The sequence below is a fragment of the Myotis brandtii genome, unplaced genomic scaffold, assembly GCF_000412655.1.
Source record: "Myotis brandtii unplaced genomic scaffold, ASM41265v1 scaffold581, whole genome shotgun sequence".
Taxonomy (NCBI): Eukaryota; Metazoa; Chordata; class Mammalia; order Chiroptera; family Vespertilionidae; genus Myotis; species Myotis brandtii.
In genome coordinates this window covers 652,006-677,973 of record NW_005370182.1, presented here as the reverse complement: position 1 = coordinate 677,973, position 25,968 = coordinate 652,006, and the positions used below count along the sequence as shown (strand labels likewise).

At 48.3% G+C, this 25,968-nt stretch overlaps 2 protein-coding genes across 6 annotated transcripts in view; one reads left to right on the top strand and one right to left on the bottom strand.

Moving 5' to 3' along the window:
- AGAP2 (ArfGAP with GTPase domain, ankyrin repeat and PH domain 2) overlaps positions 1-935 on the top strand; it is a gene marked incomplete at its 5' end in the record, with an annotated part of 12,070 nt that extends 11,135 nt beyond the window's left edge. The window contains one exon of the mRNA XM_014550056.1: positions 914-935. Coding sequence (XP_014405542.1) covers positions 914-935 — 22 coding nt within the window. The remainder of the gene's footprint in view (positions 1-913) is intronic.
- A 3,455-nt stretch (positions 936-4,390) lies between these two features.
- OS9 (osteosarcoma amplified 9, endoplasmic reticulum lectin) lies at positions 4,391-22,806 on the bottom strand. Of its 5 annotated transcripts, none has more exons than XM_005879036.2 (15): positions 22,443-22,806; positions 21,842-22,018; positions 20,493-20,556; positions 20,280-20,356; positions 20,011-20,109; positions 9,710-9,920; positions 9,497-9,598; positions 9,209-9,309; positions 8,741-8,792; positions 8,006-8,094; positions 7,513-7,788; positions 7,050-7,239; positions 5,714-5,878; positions 5,426-5,538; positions 4,391-5,149 (listed from the first exon to the last, which is right to left on the bottom strand). In XM_005879036.2, the coding sequence occupies exons 1-15, from the start codon at positions 22,602-22,604 to the stop codon at positions 5,024-5,026; spliced, it is 2,004 nt and encodes a 667-aa protein (XP_005879098.1). In that variant the 5' UTR covers positions 22,605-22,806; the 3' UTR covers positions 4,391-5,023. The 5 variants fall into 5 exon arrangements, with proteins under 5 accessions (XP_005879098.1, XP_005879097.1, XP_005879100.1 ...); XM_005879035.2 differs by having other exon boundaries at positions 9,497-9,601; positions 22,443-22,644; XM_005879038.2 differs by having other exon boundaries at positions 9,497-9,601; positions 21,842-22,070; positions 22,443-22,578.
- Between the last annotated feature and the right edge of the window lie 3,162 nt (positions 22,807-25,968).

The following is a 25,968-nucleotide window of genomic DNA, read 5'->3' as shown; positions in this document are numbered from 1 at the left end:
GGTCTAGTTGCCCAGCGGGAGAGACACCCCCACGGGCCGGGCACGACCGCACCGGGTGGACCGCTGGACAGATGCACCCACTCACCACTCCAATCCGCCCCCCGCCCCATGAGAGCACTTCTTCCCCCGACGAAGGCACAGCCCTCACGCCCCCCAGAAGACACAAACTCACCTCCCTCTCCCCAACGAGGCATGGAGACCCCGCTCAACACGCCCCCTCTCCGCTATTTGCTCCCTTGGATGGCTCTGGGTCTACCCGTTTGGTGTTTGAGGAAGGGGACGCCCGCGCTTCCCTGCTCCGGGGCCAACCATGCCCACTCGCGCCCCCCAAGGGCGGGGGAACGCTCCAGTCCTGCCTGTGCTTGACAATCCCCAGGCCTGGAGCACATCCCCAGGCTGGCTCCTGGGGCGACGCCACGCCAGAGGGAGGGCTTAATTCGGGGAGGGCTAGCCCCGGGACTTGGGGCCAATAAGGGACCCCACCCCTTCCATGCTAATCTCACTGCCCAGTGAAGGGGAAGGGCAGCGAGGGGCAGGACCCCTGCTGCCCATGAGGGGTAGGGGGGTCCCCAACCCTTTCCGTGAAAGGGACCATGAGGAGTGGAAATCAAGACGTCCCCCTAAAGCCACCCATGGATGGAAGCTAAAGGGCTGGGGGAGCCAAGAGCCTGGGTCCCTCCTCACTACTATCTTAGGAGGGAGAAGGGATGGAGCAGGAGCAGGCTAAGGGGGCTGGGTAGCGGCCTTGTAATTTATTGCTTTGTTCCCCAACAAGGGGACAGGGGTGGGCAGGGGCTTGGGGAGGGTGATTCAGGGTAGGGAAAGCCAAGGGTGGGAAGAGGGTGGGGTGGGGTGGGGGTGCTCTTGGGTTGTGAGTGTCTGTGACCGTGACTGCGTATCTGTGACTGTGCAGCACCCGTGGTGATCTGGGGTAGGGGGCACCCCTACAATGGGACCCCTCTCCCACTATTTTTCATATACAGCCCCTCCCTCCCACTGGAGCTTCTCCAGACCCACCCCTCAACCCCATGATCCCTCCCAGCCAGGGTAAGAAGATGTGAAGTGGCTGGGAGGGTTTCCAGGCCCCCTGCCCTACCCCCAGAAAATGGGTGGTGGGGTGGACTTACCTGGCCCAGCCCTGCCTCCCTCAGTCAACCCAGCCCTTGGGTCCTCTGTGTCAGTGGTTTCCGGTCTTTTTTTTTTTTTTCTGGCTAAAATATTTTGCAAAGGACCAGGTAATTGGGAAGGGGAGGGGGCATTGCCCCCATCTCCTCAGAGACAGGTGGTGTGAATCTTCTTCAACAGCTATTAAAGAGGAAATGATTTTGTCTAGGGGGTGAGCTGCTGGTCTGTTCTTGAAGAAGTGGGTCAGGGAGTGGCCTTGGGCAAGGTGGGGAACTGGAGGTGGGAGAGGGCCACCCCGAGAGGGTGCCTCCTGCTGTGGCTGGTGGCAGGGTACCCCCAGTCTCTAAGGGCACCGAGGTGGTAGGTCAGTTACTCCATCGTGTACAAGAGTTCTGGGTTCATGTAGAAGGAGACAGGCAGGTCAGAGCAACAGTGGGGATCCAGGGAGCAGAGAAGTGACTCCCAAGGTGACCCCAGTTCTGGAAAGGAGTTTAGAGAGGAAGGGAGTGGGGGCTGCTTGGAGAAGTGAGAGGATGGGGTAGTTTTGGTTAAGAGCAGGAATTTTGGAGTCAGATCTAATTTTGAAACTAGGCCCTCCACGTCGTAGCCAGGTTGCCTTGGTTAGGTTACCTGAGTGGTATGTGTTGGGCACCTGGTAAGGGCTCTAGGGCCAGCCCATGGGAGTCTGTCCCGGGCTAGCCTGCTCACCTTGAGCACTTGGTACTGGAAGTAGAGCTTATTATAGGAGGACCCTTCTCTTGGCCAAGAGGGAAGAGGTACAAGATCTCCCAACTGCAGAGTTCCTGATATCCATGAAATCCATGCCCAGTCGATGCAGACATTTGCCCACTTCCACATCATCCACAGGACCAGGGAGGCCATAGCATCCTATGGCCAGTGCTGCCTCCAACAGCTGCAGCACTTGCTTAGCATGTAGCCAATTCTGCTGTTCGTTCTTCATGTGCAGCCAAAGTGTTTGCCCTGGGAGAGGGCTGGGTGGGGTGGTATTGGGCCAGCAGCCAACACAGGCTTGGCACAGCCACCCACGTGTTGTCATCACCTTGATGGACCAGTCAATGGCCCATTGTCTTCCAGTAGAGTTGGTGCCGGCTCTCAGCCCCATGATGGACATTCAGCTGCAGGTGAGCCACCAAGCTAATTAGATGTGGTTACAGCAATGGGCCCAGGTCCCATCCACATGGAGGCCCTGGTTCTGCAGCTTCTTGGGCTGGGTGATCACCCGGCACAGTAGCCCAATCAAGGACAGCTGTAGTCAGCATGCTCGGTTGAAAAGATGGATTCAGAGGTGCAGTGCATCGAAAATGCAGATGCAGTTGTGTGATTTGGGAAGGCAAAGGGAGTGGAAGAGGGGCAAGTGGCAAAGAAGACTCAACTAGAAGACCTGGCCATTCTCCTTGCAGCTCAAAGACCCTGGATTCTCCCACTTCATCTCCTTTCCTTGGTGGCAAAAGCTTACTCCCTTCCTCAGAAGCTCAGCAGTGAGAGAGAGTATGGGAAGGGGACAGAAACCCTGGAGAGAAGGGAATTACTACAGGGATCACAGGCCAGGGGTAAGTTTCTTTCATATCCAGCCAGTGAAAGGTAGGGTGTCAGCAAATCCCAACCCTGAGTAACCCACAGGATTCTTTCTTCATGGGCTGCGTCTTTGGTTTGGTTGGAGATGTAAAGGGTGGTAATGGATGGGTGACAACATATCATGCCCTCCAGGTGATGTCAGGATAGGACTCTAGAAGGGAACTCCCTGTGGGGCTGAAGGAGAGCTTATACCCATGCCACCATCCCAACTTGCCTTGGGTGTCCTTACCTCGATTCTTACTACCATCTGCCCTCCCCCTTCCCACCCCATCTGGTTGCCATCTGCCACACACCCTGCTCCATTCCCCTTTCATTTGCCTTAGCACAGCTGGGGCAGACCAACCTCCTCCATGGGATTTTCACCAACAGCCAAAGGAAAGTAGAAGAATTTATTATCAGAAGTACAAAATGATTAAATCTAATGAGGATTCTAGAACTCTGTTTTCTGATAAGACTCCACCTGCATCAAATCAGTAACCCTCCTGCCCCAGCTTCTCCCTACCTCACATTCTAAAAGATTCTATTGTGACTTCTGATCAACTTTTGGGATTCCTTCTAAGGCTCTTGCCTCCATCCAGTGTCTTCCGCACTTACTGTGGATCAGAGACTGGGCTAAAAGCATGACACATACTATCTCATTCAATCCGCAAAACCACCCTACAAGGCCGGTATAATTATCCATAATTTACCCTCGAGGAAACAGTACTTGAGAAGTGAGGTATCTTGTTCAAGGTTCCACTGACTGTAAACGGGGTGAGGATTTGAACCCAGCATGCTGATTACAGCTGCCCTTGAGGCTGTGTCTCTGATTTTGCACAAGTGAAGCATCCTTCTCTTCAAGATACACAAATGGATCTGGGGAAAAAGGGTTTTATACATCTACCCATTACATTTCTAAGTAAAACAATTTAAGCGTAACATGCGCAATAAGCACACAGCAAGAAGAGGGTCAGTCTCATACAACCTCCTTCAACAATAACGAATCTCACTTTTCATTTTTGGAGACCTGGGAGTTCATGCCATCTAGCTATTGTCTTACCTTGTGAGTCAGTGGAGAGTCTTCAGCAGGAAGGCTGTACACCTCAGCGATGGAGAGAAAGGAGAGGTTGGGTGAATCCACATCTGCACTTGGCAATGAGGAAGAGGAGACATCTCCCCAGGCCCACCTACCCTTGGCATACTAGGAAACTAGCCAGTGTGGGCGGCAGCCCTTTCTCTGGGCATGGCCAAAGGTAGAGGTCTTTTCTGGGAGATGTGGAGTGGTGTGGCCAGGTGGGGATGGGCTGTGGCTGGCAAACAGGATCTGCAGCATGCAACAGGGAGAGTTCAGCAGAGGGGGAAGCCCCGTGGGGGGCTAACACTAGTGTGCATTTGGCTTTCGGGAAGTAAAGAGGGGGCGGGGAGAGAAGGAACAGAAATGGACAGATGAGGAAAAGGAGGGAATGACAGGACCGTAGGTGTTTCAGTCCTTGCCAGGCCACTGGGCTGGCCTGCTTATCTGCCCTGGCCGCCTCTGTAGTCCAGGCCCCCACTGATACCACCTGGGAGGAGTGGAGCACAGAACAGGATGAGACCATGTGCTCTGCCCTGAAGAGAGCACCAAGCCTCCTCCCTACTTGAGCCCCCACCCCACCTATCCAGCCCAGCCCCCCACAAAAGAAAAAGAAGATTGATGGAGTAATGGTCCAGTTCTTTATTTAGAAACCTGATTGTTCAAGAACATGATGGGTGGGTCTGTACCCCACCCTTTTCACTGGATTGTATCAGAGGCGGTGGGCAACTTTTTCCTATTTCTCAGCAACAGAGGAAGGTGCCTCAACTCAGATTGTAGGGAACAGTGTGGAAAGGGAAAGGAGCAGGAAATCCCAAGCCAATCCAAGGGAAGGGGGTAGGTGACTCTCAACAGCAGCAGGGGCAGGGTCGGCCTGTCTCTTAGGGCCTGCTACACAGCGCAGGCTTCATGCTCCTCCTGCTCTACTCTACTCAAAATATCTCTGGGGGGGTAGTGGGGGGGGACAGGGACCAACAAGTTAGGGGACATAGCAGGGAGGGGCTGTGGGGACAAGCCTGGAAGAGCAACACTCACAGGCCCAGGGAGGTCTTCAGGGAAGCTCTCAGCAGTAGCAGCAGCACTCACCCCATGGCCCCTCCACACCCTGGCTGGGGGCCCAGAAGTCCACAGCTCAGCTCTCCTCTGCCGCTTTGCCTTCAGGGTCCCAGGGGGTGGGAGATGGGTGGGGAGGCAGTGGGGCTGGTTGAGGAAGACTCTGGGCTCCTTGGCGAACCGATGGTAGTAGTGGTTTCAGAAGTCAAACTCATCCAGGTCCCCCGTGCCCTCCCCGCCTCCAGAGCCCCACACCCTGCGGTAATTGCTCTCCAGCTCTTTCTGTCGCTGCCGTTCCTTCTGTGCCTCTTCGGCTCCCTGCACCTGGTAAGGGAGGGGAAACAGGGTGAGCTGCAGGATCCAGAACTAGCAGCATGGGGAAGGCCGGGATGGGGCACACACACTTCCCACAGGGCTCTTGCCAAGGGCCCAACGCCCAGGGGCCAGGACCACCAGCCTGTCTTACAGACGAGGAAACTGAAGCCCAGACAGTGGCACGCCTGGGATGGGCCTGTGTCACTCAACCACTCTCCACACCACAGCGCACTGGAGGCGGGGCCAGGCTGGAGGTCCGGGACTTGGAGGTAGGATGCCTCTCACCAAGATATTGAAGAAAATCTCCTTAAGGTTTTTCGTGTCCTCATCAGTCAGCCAGCGTGAATCCTCCTCAGTCCCTTCAGCCCCTGGGCGGACAATTTTGATCTCAATTTTCCCTGGAAAGAAGCAGGATGGGCAGTGAGAGGAGAGGACTGGGGAGCTTCGGTGCAGGTCCTCTGCCCCCCCAGGGCCCCGGCCGCCAGGTTTCCAGTCCACCTTGACCCAGCCCCTCTGTTTCCAGCAGCAAACCCTTCCAACAGCTCTTAATCCAGCCCCGCCCCCAGGGCCCACCTTCGGCTGTGAGTCCCTCCCTCTCCAGCAGCTCTTTCACCAGCCCCTCGATTTGTTTCAGCTGTGGGTTTTCCCGTTTCATCTCGAGGACTGTCAGATCCTGATTGGGGCCTCCGTGACGGAGCTTGGTGACCCGGACCCGGACTCTGTGCTCAGGATCCTCCTCTTAGAGGGGGAGACACACAGGGAGACACAAAGCGGAGCCGTGACTCCAGGGTTAGGGGCTATTGTGGTCACTTCTCCCTAAGCCACCAATTGGTTTTGGCAGTTATTCCACCTCAAACATGTATATGAGCCAGGGCCCCAAATAAATCAGTCCCCCACCCGATTCCAGCCTGTAAGCTCCCCCCACCACTTGCAGCTCCCTTCTTCCATCCAGACCCAGTCAGCAAAACTCTCACCAACAGGAAAACGTTTCCTGCAGCATCCCTGCCAGTTCCTTCTCAAAATTTTGCTCCAGAAAACTTTTGTTTTCTGAAGAAAAATCAGGCCACTATTTTTTTTTCCAGGCCACTTTTAAACAAAAGAAGTTTTGTTTAAAGAAGCAAGGCACGCTCTCCCTCTGGGGAGCTTGGCCGTGCCTTTCCCCGCCTCATCTTCCTCCCAGATGCATTTCTCCTGCCTTTCCCTTTCCTAAGCTCCAAGCATCCTTCTTTTGCTTCTGTAACTTGTTTCCTAAGCTCATGCAGCCCAGCTGGCTCATTTCTGCTACCTCTGAACTTCCTATTAAACTTTCTCTTATAATTTCAACAACAACAAAAAAGCAGCAGCAGGTTGAAAAGCTGTGGTTTGGCACTCCCCATGTTGGTGCTCAAATTGTTTATAGAGAAAGTAGGATGGAAGGTTTGAAACTCAAACTGATCTCCACAGCCATAGAACCCCATGGAATGGACACAAGGGGGGTGCAAGAAGAAGGGATAACTTCAAGTCTGCCCAGGCAATTGGCTTACGAGCAGCTGGCTGCTCATTCACAGCCTGCCAGCTGGGGTCTCTCCTGGTGCAAAGTCCTGTTAAAAGGCTTCCTCCTGCACAGATGTGTGGCCTTCAGCACGCAGGCGCACTGTCACTCAGTTAAGATCTACTGATCACCCACCATGTGTCAGTGAAAGTGCTAAGCACTGTGCATATGGAAGCCAGTCAGAAAGAAGACAGACATGCTCTAGAAGCTGCTTTCCAAAGGGATGGAGGTGGTGGGAAGAAGGCAAGAATGAGAACAGTGTTTCAGAAGCAGGGAAGAGAGTGAGCACCCTCAGGAGGGAAAGAACATGTCGTCTTCCTGCACACACCAGCTGAGGGATAAAGACAAGCGACTTGGCTTCCCGATGACAGCTCTCACCTGCTGGTCGGAGGGAGGGGGGAGGCTTTCTGGGGACGACCTTCCTTTTCCTGTGCTTCTTCAGCAGCTCTGGACTCTGCTTTCCCTCCAGCCTTCTGATGAGTTTGTTGAGAGTGGATGTCAGGGCCAACATAGCCCGATCCCGCTCTGACTCCTTCTTCAGTCCATCTGGGTCCAGCTCCTTCTCTGTCTGGAGTGCCCAAGGGGGAGTGGAGAGTCAAAGGGCAGTAAAGGGCAGTGGTCCATGCCCCACAGGAGAGTCGTGTCTAAGACTCATCCCTCTCTCCGATCCCCCTTCCTCACCGTCCCCACTTTTAATTAAATAAACAGTGATCATTTCAGAGAGCCCAGCCCCAGGCCCCCGGCTGAGCTAGGGGCTAACCTTTGTTCTCTTTCAGCCCGCAGCCTGTCTTGCCCACAGGAGCAGACACTGCAGAAGGAAAGGAGGAGGAGCTGTGCTCACCTCCTGGATAATGTTCTCCAGCTCCCGCTCCATGCCAGCCTTCACTTCTGAGCGGAGCCGCTCTCGGTCTGAAGGGAGCAATATCCCTTCCAGTTCCTTCTCAAATTCTCCCAGTAACTGCCTTTCATCATCATTTTCATCTTCATCCTCCTCGTCCTCCTCTTCTTCCACCTCATTCTGATGTTCTGTGTCACCCTTTTCCTTCACCTCTGGTTCCCTTTGAGGGACTTCTGCAGCATCTTCTTCAGGCTGCTCTTGGCCTGCATTTGGCTTCCCCTGGGGATCGAAAGAAAAAGGTAGATGGTTGGGTGGGGTTTCAGTACAGACCCATGGTGGGGGACAGAGAGTAGCTGGGGTGTGGCAGGGGGGACTGGAGAGGAGTAAAGGCAGAGAGTGAGTCTCTGTGGCCCAGCTCGGGCTGAGGTCAGGGTGGTTCTCCAAAGGCTCCCACCAGGGAGGCAGGTTCCACCCCTCCCTTAAGCAGGGCCCATACCTTTTTTGCTCCACCTTTCAGCTCCTCTATCAATCGAATCAAGTCCGCAGGACTCCGGATGACTTTGACCTGCACATTGTTCTGAAAATCTGAGATGGAAAAATAGGAATGAACCCGTTGTGTTCTAAATTCTATTTTGACCTCCTAAGGAGAAGAGTTGAGGAGACCAAGGAAGGACGTGGTCCCGATCTCCAGGAGCTATCTGGTCAGAGAGATAGGGGCCAACATAGCACTGGCCTAAGGTGGCCTCACAGGTGAGAGAAGGATGCTTACAAGTTGCTAAGGCCCCCGCTCTTTCGCGTACTGAGGCCCTTCTGGCAATCACCCAGTTTTTAGGACTCCAGAAGACATTTTGGGGCCAAGTGCTCCTCTTCCCCGGATCCTGTTCTCCATTCAGTTTACTCAGTTTCAGACATTCTACTAGGAACTACAGATTCATTCCCATTCAGTCTCACAACAGCCCGCTAAAGTAGGAGTGATTACCCACATTAGGGGTGAGGAAACTGAGGTTAAGTAAAATCATCCAAGATTACAAAGTCAGTAAGTAGTAGAACCACTGTGTCTGCTACCTCCATAGAAGAGAACTATTGTCTACAAAGAGGACATTCCTGTAAAAAGGAATTCCCTGCTGGCCTGGCTGCCCAACTTCCCTCAGTGTTTACCTTTACCCTTACCCCATCCCTGCCCACCAGGAAATACATTCAAACAGTAAAAGAGACATGGAGGTTTCCTCACCACTGGGAGAGCCTGGAGCTGGATCTGCTGGCTCAATGTTTGGTTCCTGCTCCTGATGAGAAGAGTCAGAGTCAAATATGCAAACCTACTTATACTCTTTTTAAAAAATATATATTTTTATTGATTTCAGAGAGGAAGGGAGAGGGAAAGAGAGATAGAAACATCAACGATGAGACAGAATCATTGACTGGCTGCCTCTTGCACAACCCCACAATGGGGAGCGAGCCCACAACCTGGGCATATGCCCTGACTGGGAATTTAACCATGACCTCCTGGTTCATAGGTCGAGCCAACCACTGAGCCATGCCAGCCGGGCTGTTTATACTGGTAAGGCAATGGTTCTGGGTTATATCCTTGTATCCCTGGACAGATGCAGGTCATCTCATAATGACCTCAGCTTGAGAAGCCCTCCATCCCAAATCCCAGGTTCAACCTCATCAGAGAAATGGCTAGGAGGCTGTCTCTCACCTCAGCCTGTGCCTCCTCCCCTCCTTGGGCTTGGTCCTCTGGCTCATGAATCATCTTCCAAAAATCTGATTCCTTACTGTCATCCTTGGTTGGGCTTGCAGCTGGGATAGAGAGAACAGGGAGGAATCAGAAAGTAGGGGAGAAATGGAAGGGAACAAATAGGAGGACCAAGGGAGAAGGGTCCATAATACTTTTTCATCCCACACTGAAAAGTCAGTCCAGGACAACAAGACTGGGGAGGGAAGAAATGGAGACAAATTTCATGGGACAGGTGAAGCAAGGTCCTACCTGCTTTCTTTGTGGGCACCACCCCAGGTTTGGTCTCACTCCACATTTGAGAGTCCAGGTCTTGAAGCTCCTCTATCATTTTCTCTCCATACTGCTTTGAGTCTACTGAGAAACAGCATGTAGGCAGGACAGGGACACATTCCTCTCAGCTCTTTGTACTTTATCTTCTGCTTATCCCTCCCCGTGTCTCTCCTTCCTTTTTTAATCACTCACCAGCTTGCCTCTGAATGTAGGCCATGTACTCCTCCGGCTGTAGGGCAGGGTGACAGAGAATGGCTTGGGGAGCAGCACTGGGTGGAGGCCGGAGGAGAGGGTGGGGGCAGAGCCGAGGAGTCCGAATGGTCAGCACGTAGGAGCAGGACAAGGGCTCATCCACACGATCAATATAGTCCCCAGAAATACCAGCCCCCTCATCACAGAGGAACTGTCAGGAGAGAGAAGGCAAATAAATAATAATTACCACCAATAATCTCCTTTATTTCTTGGGAATTTGTATCCAGAATTGCTATAATATATTACCTCAAATGTCCAATTTTCAACAAAAAATTATGGGACATGCAAAGAAAGAGATGTAGAGTTAAAGCAGATGTCTGAAAAGCATAAGGCTTGTCTGGAGAGAATGCAGCCAATCACTACCATCTACCATATGGAAAAGGCTTTGTGGCTCTAGCCGGTTTGGCTCAGTGGATAGAGCGTCCGACTGCAGACTGAAGGGTCCCGGGTTCGATTCTGGTCAGGGGCACATGCCCAGGTTGCAGGCTCAATCCCCAGTAGGGGGCGTGCAGGAGGCAGCTGATCAATGATTCTCACTCATCACTGATGTTCTGTCTCTCTCTCCCTCTCCCTTCCTCTGTGAAACCAATAGAAATATATTAAAAAATAAAAGTAAATAAAAAGTAATAAACAGCATTGGCTGGTGTGGCTCGGTTAGTGAATCATCCCATGGACCCTGAAGTTGCAGGCTCAATCCCCAGTAGGGGGCGTGCAGGAGGCAGCTGATCAATGATTCTCACTCATCACTGATGTTCTGTCTCTCTCTCCCTCTCCCTTCCTCTGTGAAACCAATAGAAATATATTAAAAAATAAAAGTAAATAAAAAGTAATAAACAGCATTGGCTGGTGTGGCTCGGTTAGTGAATCATCCCATGGACCCTGAAGTTGCAGGCTCAATCCCCAGTAGGGGGCGTGCAGGAGGCAGCTGATCAATGATTCTCACTCATCACTGATGTTCTGTCTCTCTCTCCCTCTCCCTTCCTCTGTGAAACCAATAGAAATATATTAAAAAATAAAAGTAAATAAAAAGTAATAAACAGCATTGGCTGGTGTGGCTCGGTTAGTGAATCATCCCATGGACCCTGAAGTTGCAGGCTCAATCCCCAGTAGGGGGCGTGCAGGAGGTAGCCGATCTATGTTTCTCTCTCCCTTCTTCTCTCTCTAAAAAATCAATAAAGCCCTAGCCCAGGGGTGGGCAAACTTTTTGACTCGAGGGCCACAATGGGTTCTTAAACTGGACCGGAGGGCCGGAACAAAAGCATGGATGGAGTGTTTGTGTGAACTAATATAAATTCAAAGTAAACATCATTACATAAAAGGGTACGGTCTTTTTTTTTTTTAGTTTTATTCATTTCAAATGGGCCAGATCCAGCCCGCGGGCCGTAGTTTGCCCACGGCTGCCCTAGCCGGTTTGGCTCAGTGGATAGAGCGTCAGCCTGTGGACTAAAGGTTCCCAGGTTTGATTCCAGCCAAGGGCACATGCCCGGGTGGTGGGCTTGATCCACTGGGGGATATGCAGGAGGCAGCCAATCAATGATTCTCTCTCATCATTTATGTTTCTATCTCTCTAGCTCTCTCCCTTCCTCTCTGAAATCAATAAAAATGTATTAAAAAAAATCAATGAAGTCCTGGCTGGGTAGCTCAGTTGGTTAGAGCATCACCCCAATATACCAAGGTTGTGGGTTTGATCTCTCAGCAGGGCACATACAAGAGTCAACCAATGACTGCATAAATAAATGGAACAGCAAACCAATGTTTTTTCTCTCTCTCTCATCAATAAATAAAAAAATCAATAAAAATATAAATATATACTAGTATATATATATTTTTTAAAGTAAGAAACAGCAATGCTCCTCAAACTCTTCCAAAAAATAGAAGAGAAGGGAATACTTCCTGACTCATTCTATAAGTCCAATATAACCCTGATACCATACCCAGACAAAGATATCATAAGAAAAGGAAACCACAGGATAAAATCTTTTATGGATACAGACCTCCCGCAAATCCTCAAGTAGTACTAGTTAACTGACTTCAACATGTAGAAAGGGTTACACACCATGACCAAGAAGGCTTTATTCCAGGGGTAAAAGGTTGGTATAACATAAAAAAATCAATTAATGTAATTAAAACTCCCTATCAATAGAATAAAGGACAAAACCCACGTGTTCATCTCAATGGACATAGAAAAAGCATTTGACAAAATTCAATACCTCTTCGTGACCAAAACAACAAACTAGAAATAGAAGGGGACTTCATTAACCTGATAAAAGGCATCTATTAAAAATCCACAGCTAACATTATACTTTATGGTGAAAAACTGAATAGTTTCCCCCTAAGATCAGGAAGAAGACAAGGATGTCTGCTTGTGTCACTTGTATTCAGGGTTGTACTGAAGCTTCTGACCAGGGCAATTAGACCAGTGATTCCCACGGTGGGCGCTGCATTTGTTTTAACTTTTTTTGTATTACCTTTCTATTCTGAGTTCAATAAATAGTTTCATAATTTCAAACTTCAATGTTTCTAATTTACACCTTTCTTTACTATATTTTACTGGGCGCTACCGCCCCCTGGTGGGCGCTGCAGCGATCCAGGGGGGCGGTGATGGCCACAGGTGCATTTGTTTTAACTTTTTTTGTATTACCTTTCTATTCTGAGTTCAATAAATAGTTTCATAATTTCAAACTTCAATGTTTCTAATTTACACCTTTCTTTACTATATTTTACGAAAAAGGTAGAAAAATATATATATATATCTTTCTGTTTAATTGCTATTAAAATTAAAAAAAAATTAATTTCCAGGGGGCGCTGAGTAATATTTTTTCTGGAAAGGGGGCGGTAGGCCAAATAAGTTTGGGAACCACTGAATTAGACAATAAAATGAAATGCAAGGCAACTAGGTTAGGAGAAAAAATGACCTTTATTTACAGACTAGAGGCCCGGTGCACGGATTCGTGCACCAGTGGAGTCCCTCAGCTTGGCCTGCAGGGATCGGGGCGAAACCAGCTCTCCGACATCCCCCAAGGGGTCCCGGATTGCCAGAGGGTGGTTCTCGGGTGACGCACCCTGGAATCGGGCTCCCTCCTCTCTGGTTCCAGGTACATTACCTGAGAAATACAGCTGCCAAGTCACTGCAGTTTGGCAGCTTCTGCATTGAGGGTCTGCCCTCTGGTGGTCAGTGCAGGTCATAGCTACTGATTGGAGTGGCTGCCCCCTGGTGGTCATTGCTCATCATAGCTACCGGTTGGATGGTCGCTTAGGCTTTTATATATATAGACTAGTGGCCCGGTGCACGAAATTTGTGCGGGGGCGGGGGTGTCCCTCAGCCCTGCCTGCACCCTCTCCAATCTGGGACCCCTCAGGGGATGTCCGACTGCCAGTTTAGGCCCGATCCCACAGGGCCTAAACCAGCAGTCAGACATTCCTCTCGCAATCTGGGACTGCTGGCTCCTAACCGCTTGCCTGCCTGCCCGATTGCCCCTAACCACTCTGCCTGCCAGCCTGCTCGCCCCCAACTGCCCTCCCACCAGCCTTCTCTTCCCCAACTGCCCCCCCCCCAGCCTGCTTGCCCCCAACTGCCCTCTCCTGCCAGCCTCATGGCCCCCAACTGCCCTCCTCGGCCAGCCTGATGGCCCCCAACTGCCCTCCCTGGCCAGTCTCCCGGAAGGTCTCCCAGTCTAATTAGCATATTACCCTTTTATTAGTATAGATGACCTGATCTTGTATACAGATAATCCAAAGAAATTCACTAAAAAAAACTATTAGAACTGATAAACGAGTTCCATAAGGTTGCAGGATATAGGAATCAATTGTACCATATTTCTACATACCTGCAATGCACAATCCCAAAAAATAAAATTAAAAAAATAATTCCATTTGCAATAGCATCAAAAGAATAAAATAATTGGGAATAAATGTAGCAAAATAAAGTATAAACTTATACTCTGAAAACTATAAAACATTGCTGAAAGAAATTAAAGACTTAAATAAATGGAAAGACATCCAAGTTCATAAATTACAAGACTTAATATATATATTTTTTTAATATGAAGGTTCTTTTTTTAAAAATATATTTTATTGATTTTTTTACAGAGAGGAAGGGAGAGGGATAGAGAGTTAACATCAATGAGAGAGAAACATCGATCAGCTGCCTCCTGCACACTCAGCTGCCTCCTGCACTCCCCCTACTAGGGATGTGTCCGCAACCAAGGTACATGCCCTTGACCAGAATTGAACCTGGAACCTTCAGTCCACAGGCCAACGCTCTATCCACTGAGCCAAACCGGTTAGGGTACAAGACTTAATATTGTTAAGATGGCAATACTCCTACACTGGCAGGATAGCTCAATTGGTTATGGTGTCATCCCAATACACCAAGGTTTCGGGTTTGATCCCTGGTCAGGGCATATACAAGAATCAACCAATGAATGAATAAATAAGTGGAACAAATCAATGTTTCTCCCTAAAAATTTTTTTTAAAAGGATGACAATACTCCCCAAATTGATCTTTAGAGTCAATGCAATCTCCATCAAAATTCCAGTTGCCTTGTTTGCAGAAATTAACAAACTGATCCTAAAACTCATATGAAAATTAAAGGGACTCTAATCTAAATAGTCAAAACAATCTTGAAAAAGAACAAAACTGGAAGACTCACACTTAACTTGCTATAAATCTACAATAATCAAGACAGTTTGGTGCTTAAATAAGTATAGATATATAGACCAATGAAATAGAATTGAGAGTTCAGAAATTAACCTTTACTTTTATCATCATTTTATTTGCAACAAGGTTACCAAGATAATTCAATGGGAATAAGTCTTTTCAACAAATGATCAACAACTGTATATCTACATATAAAAGAATGAAGGTGGCCCTAGCTGGTTTGGCTCAGTGGACAGAGTGTTGGCCTGCGGACTGAAGGGTCCCCAGTTCGATTCCAGTCAAGGGCAGATGCCCATGTGTGGGCTTGATCCCCAGTGGGGGTTGTGCAGGAGGCAATCAATGATTCTCTCTCACCATTGGTGTTTTTATCTCTTTCTCCCTCTCCCTTCCTCTCTGAAATCAATAAAAATATATATATATATATATTAAAAAGAAAAAAGCTTAAAAAAAAAGAATAAAGATGGACTCCTTACTCATACTATATGTACAAAAATTAACTCCAGCCCGGCTGGCATGGCTCAGTGATTGAGCACCGACCTATGAACCAGGAGGTCATGGTTCAATTCCCGGTCAGGGCACATGCCCAGGCTGTGGGCTCAAACTCTAGTGTGGGGTGTGCAGGAGGCAACCAATCAATGATTCTTTCTCATCACTGATGTTTCTATCTCTTTCTCCCTCTCTCTTCTGCTCTGAAATCAATGAAAAATATATTTTAAAAAAATCAAACTGTGACCTCTGGTTCATAGGTTGATACTCAACCACTGAACCACGCCAGTCGGGGCAATAAAAATATTTAGCCCTAGCCAGTTTGGCTCAGTGAATAGAGAGTCAGCCTGCGGACTGAAGGGTCCCGGGTTCGATTCCAGCCCAGGGCACATGCCCAGTAGGGGGCGTGCAGGAAGTAGCTGATCAATGATTCTCTCTAATCATTGATGTTTCTGTCTCTCTCTCCCTATCCCTTCCTCTAAGAAATCAATAAAAATATATTTTTAAGAAAAAGAGGACCAAAAAGTTCATCTGGCACCAGTCAGACAGATACATCAAAGTTAAGTGTAACTGATGAAAACCCCCAGGCATTGACAACAGGGTGTGCAGAAGATTCAAGGGCCAGACCTTGATGCCCAGCATTGGCTATGGGAGCAACAAGAAAACAAAGCAGCCCTAGCCGCTTTGGCTCAGTGGACAGAGCAACCTCGGCCTGCGGACTGAAGGGTCCCAGATTTGATGCTGGTCCAGGGCACATGCCCTGGTTGTGGGCTCAATTCCCAGTAGGGGTTGTGCAGGAGGCAGCCAGTCAATGATTATCTCTCATCACTGATGTTTCTCTCTCTCTCTCCCTTCATCTCTGAAATCAATAGGAATATATGTGTGTGCATATATATACACACACACATATATACATATACATATACATACATATATACGTATATATATATATAGATATAGATAGATAGAAAGATAGATATAGATAGATAGATAGATAGATAGATATATAAAAGAAAAGAAAGCACATGCTGCCCAGTGACTTTCAGAAGTTCCTGGTCCACAGCATCAAGGAGCTTCAAGTGCTGCTGATGTGCCACAAACCTCACTGTGCTGAGATTGCTCACAGTGTCTCCTCAAAGATCTGTAAAGCTATTGTGGAAAGAGCAGCCCAGCTGGCCATCAGAGCCACCAATCCCAATGCCAGGCTGTGCAGCGAAGAAAATGAATAGACAAATTATGTGCACACTGTCTTTGTGTTAATAAAACCATAAAATTCTGAAAATAAAAAAAAAAAAAAGAAGAGAGAAGTACAAATTGGCAATCACAAAACAGTCCCGGGGATGTAAAGTACAACATAGGGAATACCATCAATAATCTATATATATAAAAGCCTAAGCGACCATTATGACTGGACGACTGGAAGAATGGATGTCCGGATGACCGGCCAGTAGCTATGATGCACACTGACCACTAGGGGGCAGATGCTCAGTGCAGGAGCTGCCCCCTGGTGGTCAGTGCACTTCCACAGCCAACCTCCCATGGTCCCTCGCCCCAGCCGGCCAGCCTCAATTGGCCCTGATAAGCGGCCACAAATTCGTGCATCAGGCCTGTAGTATTGTAATAACTTCGTATGGTGTCAGGTGTGTACTAGACTTATATCAGAAGGATCACTTCCTAAGTTATAAAATGTCTAACCACTATGCTGTTAAAAAAAAAAAAATCCCCCATCTTGGAACAAAAAATAACAAAGTAGCACCCTCCCCAAACCCACAGCCCCTCTCACTAGCACTCACCTTTCCCTCTTCTTCGTAGCCAGACTTCATCACTTTCCTCAACACCTCATCTTCACCACCCACTGTAATTGCTCTAACAGAGATCACAATGACCTCTGTCATTAAATCCAATCAAAGGACTGGTCGGGGGTGATAAAGAGTAGAGGAGTTAGAAATTTTTATCTGGTTCTCATGCCTACCATCTGAATTTTTTATTTCTATGTGCATCCTTTGATTTTTATTGAAATAACTAGAGGCCCGGTGCATGAAATCGTGGGGTCCCTAGGCCTGGCCAGCGATCAGGGCCTATCGGAGCCATCTCACCCAGTCCTGGTTGGGGCTGGGCCAGCCACCAGCTGGGGCCTGCCAGCTGCCCACCGGTACCTGCTGGCTGCCGCTGCCAGCTGCCGGACGGGGCCTGCCGGACTGGGGGAGGGACAGGAGGAGGGACCGTGGGAGGTTGGCTGGCCGTGGGAGGTTGGCTGTGGGAGTTCACTGACCACCAGGGGCAGCTCCTGTGTTGAGCATCTGCCACTGGTGGTCAGTGCACGTCTTAGTGACTGGTCAACTGGCCGTTCCAGTCATTCCAGTCATTTGGTGGTAATGGCCGCTTAGACTTTTATATATATATACTAGGGGCCCGGTGCACGAAATTCATGCACATGTAGGGTCCCTAGCGGCCACCTGCTGCCGCTGTGGGAAGGGCCTCCCGACCCCCCGCCTCCTGCCACCTGCCGCCACTGCTGCAGCTGGCCCTGCCCCCGCCCCCTGGTCAAACTCCAGGTCGACGGGACCATTTGCATATTAGGCTTTTATTATATAGGATAGATGACTCCCATGATCATGCACAGTTTTTAATTCTCTTTTTCCTTGAAGGTTCAGATGCAGCCAACAACATGGACCAGTCTCTGGTTGAGATATGTCCTTCCTGGGTTCCATGTCACTATAGTCTTCTCTCTGGCCCTTTCTCCTTGGCTAAGCTCCTTTCTGCCCTTGATTTCAACAACAGCTCCCTCAAAGTTCTGTCCCACTTTTCTCACTACATACTGTTTCTTTGGGGGAGATTTTATCCATACTATGACTCCAATCATAACCAATACATTGACGACTCTCAGCCCTCTGTGTTCAACTCAGATCACTCTCCTGAGCTCCAGGCCCACAGATCCAACAGCCTCCTCAGATATCTCTAACTTGGATACCTGCAGGCAATAAAATCATCCTGTTCAAAACCAAAATCATTTTCCTTCACCAAACCTACTCCTCTTCCCACTACAGCTGTCTCAGTAACAGGAACCACCATCTATCCTACTTGTTGCTAGGCAGTTTCAGGCGCTGAGGATACATCAGAAAATAAGATAGGCATTGTCCCTGCCTTCCTGGAGCTTATTCTAATGCCAGTAGACAGAGAGATTAAACTCAAACAAAGAAGATAATTTCATGCTTTGAAGAATATAAAACTCTATAGGTGTTTATCAGGATGGGAGTAGAGGGGTGCACACGTGTTTGCTCATGTGTGTGTTTGTGTGCCTACGTCAGGTCTCCCTGTGGAGGTGTCACAGGGATATATAACCTGAATGAGAGGATGGCCCCAGCCATTCAAAAATCTGTGGAAAAATAGCTCCATGTGCTAGCAATAATGAGACCTGCTGATTCAAAGGCCAGAAAAAGGGCCAGATGGACAGAAACACAATGAGTATTTTTACCTCCAGACCAGAGCTCATCCCTGAACTTCAGAATACCAGAGCCAACTACCAACTGGATATCACCACTAGGATGTCTAATAGGCAACTTGGTCTTCATATGCCCAACACCAACCTAGCTTCCTCCTCCAAACCTGTTCCTTCACACTTTACCAAATGACAATTCCATTCTCCCAGCTGCTCAAGCTAAAAACCCTGGAGTCATACTTGACTCCACCCCACATCCAATCTATCAACAAATCTTATTGGCTCTACCTTCAAAATACATTCAGAATCCAACTGCTTTCCGCCACCTCCACTGCTACCACATTGATCTGAGGTGAAATATTTGGAACGTACCCTTTAAACAAGGCACAATCATCAAAGGTTTTCCAGTTTGAGCAGAGAAGTGACAGATGCCTATGGTGGTGTGCTGGGGGCAGCTCACACCAGCTCACAAGAGCCACTGGGAGATTTTCAGGAATGTTGCAAGATAGTTGACATCATGGTGATAGCATGAATTGAGCCATGGTGGGAATATTTATACTAAGGATTTTGGCAAACATTATAAATCAGGGCTCCCCTCTTCACCCCTTTACCCTACACCCTGGTAACTGGCTGTTCAACATTTACTAGCACACAACTGCATGTGAAAATCTGTATTACAGAAAGATAATTCTTGTGTCATGTGGCTCTCTACAGATGTGTTTGTGAATTACACATTAGAATCACCTAAGAAACTTTTCCCACCATACATCTGCCTGCCTGCCTGAACTCACTAAGGACCACTAGATCAGGAACACTTATTTAGAGGCTATTGGTAGTTATGCAGGTGAGAGATGAAGGTACCAAGCATAGGAAAGAAGAGGAGAGTTGAGATAAATCTAGAATAGAATGAATGGGCTTTGGTATTTACTCTGAGAACAAAATTCCTTTTCTTCACATCACTCCTCAGTTTGTAATTACAGACTCATTCCTGTGATTTTTTAAAAATTGATTTCAGATAAAAGAAGGGATAGAGAGAGTGAGATAAGAAATATCAATGATGAGAGAGAATCATTGCTCGGCTGCCTCCCGCATACCCCCTCCTGGGGATTGAGCATGTGCCCCCACCAGAGACCGGGAATCAAACCGTGACCCCCTGGTTCATGGATCAATGCTCAACCACTGACCCACACTGGCAGGACTCTGTGAATCCTTTAACATCTGTCTTCCTTTCCAGACTATGCATTCCATGAGGGCAGGGGCTGCATGTTTGCCCACAATGTATCCCCAGAGCAGAGCCCAATGCCTATGCCAGCAGAACCTCATGGAAGAGTCATTAAAAGAAGAAAGGACAGAGAAGGAGAAAGAAGAGTCAATAACGACACTCAAGTTTCTAGCTTAGGTGACAGAAAGGAGAAACATGCACAAAAGAGTAAGTGTGTTTGGGGTCTTAGAGGGGAGGATTTGGGAAATGCTGACTAGAAGTGCTTCTGAATCTCCAGGCAGTGACATCCAGCTGATAGCTGGAAATATGAGTCTTAAATTTAGGCTTTAGGGCCTGGGAAAGACCCTCTGGACTATAAAATGCAACCTCGAATTCTTCCATTAGAATCTGAATTGTCACTGAGGAAGTTTCAACTTTCTTCTTTCAAGACTCACCCGAACTTCAGCCTCCCGGGGCCTCCCGTTGAGGTCGCACTTGGACCCATTGCCATAGGTCTGGCTGTGGTAGCGTTTCAGGCGATGCTGCTTGGAGGCCTGGGGGTGACATCAGGCAGGAAAGAGAGGATGTGAGAAAGAGAGAAGGGAGGAAGAATGGCCACCAAGTTCTAAGAAACATGTCAGCTAATCCTGACCCTCCCCTTCTCGTCAGGGCTTTTAGTCTGCAGCCAGCAACCCTTTCTCTCCCAGTCCCACACTCCTGCCACCTTGGCTGTTTCATCATCCCAGTCGAAGGCTGATTGGTAGTAGCCCAGATACAGGACTTCACCTTTGATCTCTGAATCTGCAAGAGAAAGAGAAACCACAGTGAATCACAGTTATTCCTTTATAAAAGGACTAGCAGAGGAGGGGCCTGGGGAGGCAGGTCACCTTCCATGATGGGTTGCTGAGGGCTTAGGGAAAATGTAGGTGTGAGTCACCTTCCATGTGGTACTGTTGGATGTGGCGTCCATAACAGAATTCATATGTCCACCAGTCCTTGGTCTGACAATGAAAAAACAAAAAAACAAAACACCACTCATGGAGATGGAGTGCAGATGTTTCTTCTTAGAACCAGAATCACTCCTGGCTCCAGGACACATAACCTCTCCACCACTTCTCATCTCCCTCTGCTTCCACACTCAATTCGCCAGATTCTCAGAGTGGAAGGAAGGCTGCTTTACTCTGTGACTCAAAGAGACACCTCTAAAATCTGTTTTCACCCTGGCCGCTGTGGCTCCGTTGGTTGGGCATCGTCCAGTGCACAGAAAGGCTGCCAGTTCAAGTCAGGCTCAGGGCACATCCCCAGTAGGGGGCATTCAGGAGACAGTCAATTGAAGTTTCTCTCTCACATCCCCAATATTTCTCTCTCTCTCTCTCTCTCTCTCTAAAAAGAAAAAAGATCTTTTAAAAAGAGTCGATTTTCCACCTGTGAGCTTTCTACACCTCCCCTTTATAAGATTTTTAAAACCTTTTTTGCTATACATAAAGGTAAGAAATCATGGTATTCTTGAAGCACTCAGACCAAGGAAACATAAAATGTTAACTGAACTTCTACAACACGTCTTGTGCTATTCTAGTCACTGGAGATACAGTTATGAGCAAGATAAAGTCTCTGACCTTATGGGCTTACATTCTAATGCTTGGACTCAAACCAAAAATAAATAAACTGATTGAAGATTCAGTGAATAAGATGATTTCAGATCATGAAAAGTGGCATAAGGAAAATAAAAGAGGACACTGGGGCAGAGTGATAAGGAGAGCGAGTGACTTTACCAGGAAGGCTTCTCCCGGGGAGTGCTCCTCTTACCGGGCACTGACCCACTTTAGGCACCTCAATCTTGGTTTAACCCTTATTCTGGGATCTAACCTAACCCTCCTCTATATTCAGCATCAGTGGTGGCAAGGTTCTTTACTTCTTTCCTGTCTGTACAACATGTCAACTCCTTCAATGGCCTTCTTTAAAAAAATATTTTTATTGATTTCAGAGAGGAAGGGAGAGAGAGATAGAAACATCAATGATAAGAGAGAATCATTGGTTGGCTGCCTCCTGCACGCCCCCTACTTGGGATGGAGCCCACAACCCGGGCATGTGCCCTGACCGGGGCAAAGAACTGTGATCTCCTGGTTCATAGGTCGATGCTCAACCATTGAGCCACGCCAGCCGGGCTCCAATGGCCTTCTTAACTCAGACAGGTCCTCCCCACTCCACCTGACTCACTGACATTCTGGTTCTCAGGCAGACCGCTAGTTCCCAAGCCCTCCCTCCGTCCACCCCAGTGCCCTTTACCTTCAGCAGGCAAGGAGCATCTTTCATTGGGCTCAACAATTCAGGGATCCCAGGTCCCTGGTAAGCAGGTGTCTCCTCCTCCCTTTCACGCTGGAAGTGAATGGCTCCAGCTGGCAGGCGACATTCATAGCGCTGCTTGTACTTGGAGGAAACAATCACCACGTCCGAAGCTTGGCTCTGGGGTAGAAGTGGGGGACGGACAGTCGGGGGACAGGGCGGCAAAGAGAGGCTGGGGTCAGGAAGAACAATGAGAGCCCTCTTCGCATCCTGGGGACAAGCCCAGTCAACACAGCACGAGTCGCAAGCCTCCAGATGTGCTTGCGGCGCGAGGGGAGCGGGTACTCCCACTTCTCCAGGGGGCGGAGGGTGAGGTGTTTCGAAGAGGAACTGGGACCGAAGCTGACAGCGGGAAGCCCCGCCCTCCCAGCCCCGGCTCCCAGGGAATGGGTCTCAGCTGGCGATTCTCAGGAAACATCGTAAAACTCCCACCTACTCCTCCCGATTCTCCTTAGGCTGCGCCGCGGACTCCACAGCAGCCTTTCTCCCTCTACTTTTCCCCCTGCCCCTTGCTCCGGACCCTCGCCGCTCTACGCCTCCTCACCTGTCCTCCCAACACGGGCAACGGCAGGATCTCGATCCCATAACGCATCTCACTCAGCTCCTCCAGGTTCAGGCTCCCGACACCGCCCGTCAGGCTTGCGGGGAACAGGAACCCCAAAAGCAGCAGCCCCAACAGCCTGGACAGCCGCGGTTCTGCCGCCATCTTTCGCTCCTCTTCTAATCCAGAACTCCTTCCGCCCTGAACCTGGCAGCGGCCTCACACGTCTATTAACACCCCAAAGTCTCATTGGCTAGATGTTCTGTCCCTCTCACGTTCCCTCGTCCCATTTGTAAGCGCGGCCCCAAAGCCCAAGGGGAGGCGGATCCCGACGACTAGCAAAACCACTCTCTACGCGTGATTGGTCCGAGACGTCAACCAATCATCGACGAGATCAGACTCCCTCCCACCCTCTCCCAGTGGCGGAGAGGCGTGGTCTCTGCCCCCGGTGCTGGTTAAAGCAGTTTTAGTCTGTCCTCGCACAGCTGTCGCTTGCATCTCTTAGTACTTTTTCACTCGTTTCTTGAATTTTATCCGACCCTCGCCAAGAGGAGGATATACGCCAATGAGTGGGTGCACGCAACGCTCCTGAAAGATAATCCTTGTTGCAAAACAAACTATTACATAAAAACATTTCTCTTTTCATATATACATACAACTTTAAGGCCATCTGGTAACTGTGTCAAAACCTTTCTACACGATTCTGGTCTGTATAATATGTTGTCCTCCAATAAAATTATAAATAAACAGTGGGGGCTTCCGTTAAAGACGGAAGGTGTGTGTGTGTGTGTGTGTGTGTGTGTGTGTGTGTGTGCGCGCGCGCGCGCGCAAATTATCCTCCAGGCCATATAAAAACAAAGAGAGGGGGAAAGGAGACAACAGCAGTAACATTTTTAGAAGCTAAAAAGGAAATGAAGGGATGGTAACTGGTTTAGCAAAACTGAGAAATAGATTCCTAACCAAAGGTAAACAAGAGCATGATTATACCTTTGGAAAACTCTGAGGAATCTCACCAGCCCAGAAGAGAAATCCCAAAGATACTCTCATCAGGGTTCTCTTAATGAAATCGATGAAGGAATCTTACCATTAAGCCCTTGTCCTACATGCCCAGCCATCCTCACACAATCTTTCCAAAAAGCTTTTTAACGTCCTCACTCTTAGATAGAAGCAGACAGCCAAGGATCATTAGACATTTGAGGAAAGTCTTTTTATTTTGTTTTAATTTTGTTGTTGTTGTTGTTGTTAATCCTCACCCGAGGATCTTTGTCCTTATTTTTTTTATTGCCTAAAGTATTACAAAGAGTATTACATATGTCTCCTTTTTTTTTCCCCCTTGACATTCCCCCGGCCTCCCCTACCCCACAGTGTCTTGTGTCCATTGGTTATGCTTATATGCATGCATACACGTCCTTCGGTTGATCTCTCACACCCCCGCCCCCCTCCTTTTTTTTTTAAAGAGAGAGTGGAGGAGAGAGGGGGAAACAGAGAAATACCGATTGCCTGCATGAGTCCCAACCATGCCCCTGACCAGAATCAAACTCGGGACACTTTAGTCTACAGGCCGATGCTCTATCCACAGAGCCAAGCTGGCTAGGGCAGGAAAGTCTTTAGTATACTACTTTAGGAGAAAATTTAAAAAAATTAGAGGATCTGTCCAGAAGGTCAAACATCTAAATAATGAGAGTTTCAGAAAGAGAACAGAGACTCAGAGGGAAGAATAATCAAATAAATTATTTAAAAGTAGTCCCCTGAGCCCTAGATGGTTTGGCTAAATGGACAGAGCTTCTGCCAGTGGACTAAAGGGTCCCGGGTTCGAGTCCCGTCAAGGGCATGGCACTTGGTTGCAGGCTCCATCCCTGGCTCTGGTTTGGGCGAATGCAGGAGGCAACCAATGGATGTGTCTCTCTCACATCAATGTTTCTCTCTGTCTTTCCCCCTCCCTTCCACTTCCACTCTCTCTAAAAATCAATGGAAGCTTTAGCCGGTTTGGCTCAATGGATAGAGCATTGGCCTGAGGACTGAAAAGTCCCAGGTTTCGATTCTGGTCAAGGGCACATGCCTGAGCTGCAGGCTTGATCCCCAGTAGGGGGCGTGCAGGAGGCAGCCAATCAATGATTCTCTATCATCATTGATGTTTCTATCTTTATCTCCCTCTCCCTTCCTCTCTGAAATCAATAAAAATATATTTTAAAAAAATCAATGAAAAAATATCCTAGGGTGAGGATGAACAAAAAATAAAATAAAATAAATAAAAGTATTCCCCTGAAATGAAGAACTGAGTCTCTTAATTAAAAGGGCATAGTAAGTATCCAGCAAAACAAATCACGGCCACACCAAGACACATCGTTATAGAATATCAGAATAGTGGGCACAGAAACAATTCCAAAAGTTTCCAGAGAGAAAGAGCAAGTTCACACAAGGGTCAAAAATAAGAAGAGCATTAGGGTTATCAATTTATCAACACTGTAAGGTAGAAGACAATGAAAAAATGCCTTCAAAATTTAGAAGGAAATTATTTCCAACCTAAAATTCCACACTTGGCCAAAATGGTTTAATTTTAAGTTCAGAATAAAGATAATTTCAGGTATGTAAGGTCTTAAAATATTGATACTGCAGGCATTGTTTTTCAGAAAGATAGGATAAGATTTATTACACCAAAACAAATCATTAAGTCAGTAAAGAGAAAGGTATTGCCCTGGCCAGTGTTGCCCTGAACAGTGGTTAGGGCGTTGGCCCTATGATGAAAGGGTCCCAGGTTCGATTCCTGGCCCTGGTCTCACATTGATGTTTCTCTCTCTCTCCCCTCCCTTTCTCCCTTTTACTCTCTCTGAAAATCAATGGAAAAAATATCCTTGAGTGAGGATTAACAACAACAAGAGAGAAAGAGGGAGAGAGAGAGAGAGAGTGAGAGAGCCTGGCAGGCATGGCTCAGTGGTTGAGTGTTGACCTATGAACCAAGAGGTCACAGTTTGATTCCTGGTCGGGGCACATGCCTGGGTTGCAGGAGAGGGCATGCATGAGGCAGAAGATGAATGATTCCCAGCATTGATGTTTCTATCTCTCTCTCTCTCCCTCTCCCTCTCCTTTCCTATCTGAAATCAATGCTGTTTGTAAAAGAGAAAGAAAGGCATAGAATCCAAGAAACAGAAGATCCTGCATAAAAGAGAAACAAGGAACCCCAAGAGCAATGGTGAAAGGAGATTCCAAGTTGTAGGGCACGCCTAGAGATCAAGATTAGAGCAGTTCAGCCTGGCCGGTGTGGCTCAGTGATTGAGCTTCTACCCGGGATGTAGGAGGTAACGGGCTCGATCCCCAGTGGGGATCATACAGGAAGCAGCCAATCGATGTTTCTCTATCATGGATGTGTTTATCTCTCTGTCCCTCTCCCTTCCTCTCTCTCTAAAAGTCAATAAAAACATATTTTTGGAGAGAGATTAAGAAAAAAATTACAGTAGTTCAGATGATTTGGGAGTTCTTTCTTTTTTTTATAGCAAAGGTGGAAGTTTATTGAGAAACAAGCACAGACTTT

Bases quoted from the DNA above. Each gene is read 5' to 3' on its own strand.
- OS9 (XM_005879035.2), bottom strand. From the start codon at position 22,604: ATGGCGGCAGAACCGCGGCTGTCCAGGCTGTTGGGGCTGCTGCTTTTG. The intron at 20,357-20,492 runs GTGACTCACACC...TTTCTCTTGCAG, and splicing joins CCAACAGTACCACATGGAAG to ATTCAGAGATCAAAGGTGAA. The intron at 20,110-20,279 runs GTGGCAGGAGTG...TGTCACCCCCAG, and splicing joins GGGATGATGAAACAGCCAAG to GCCTCCAAGCAGCATCGCCT.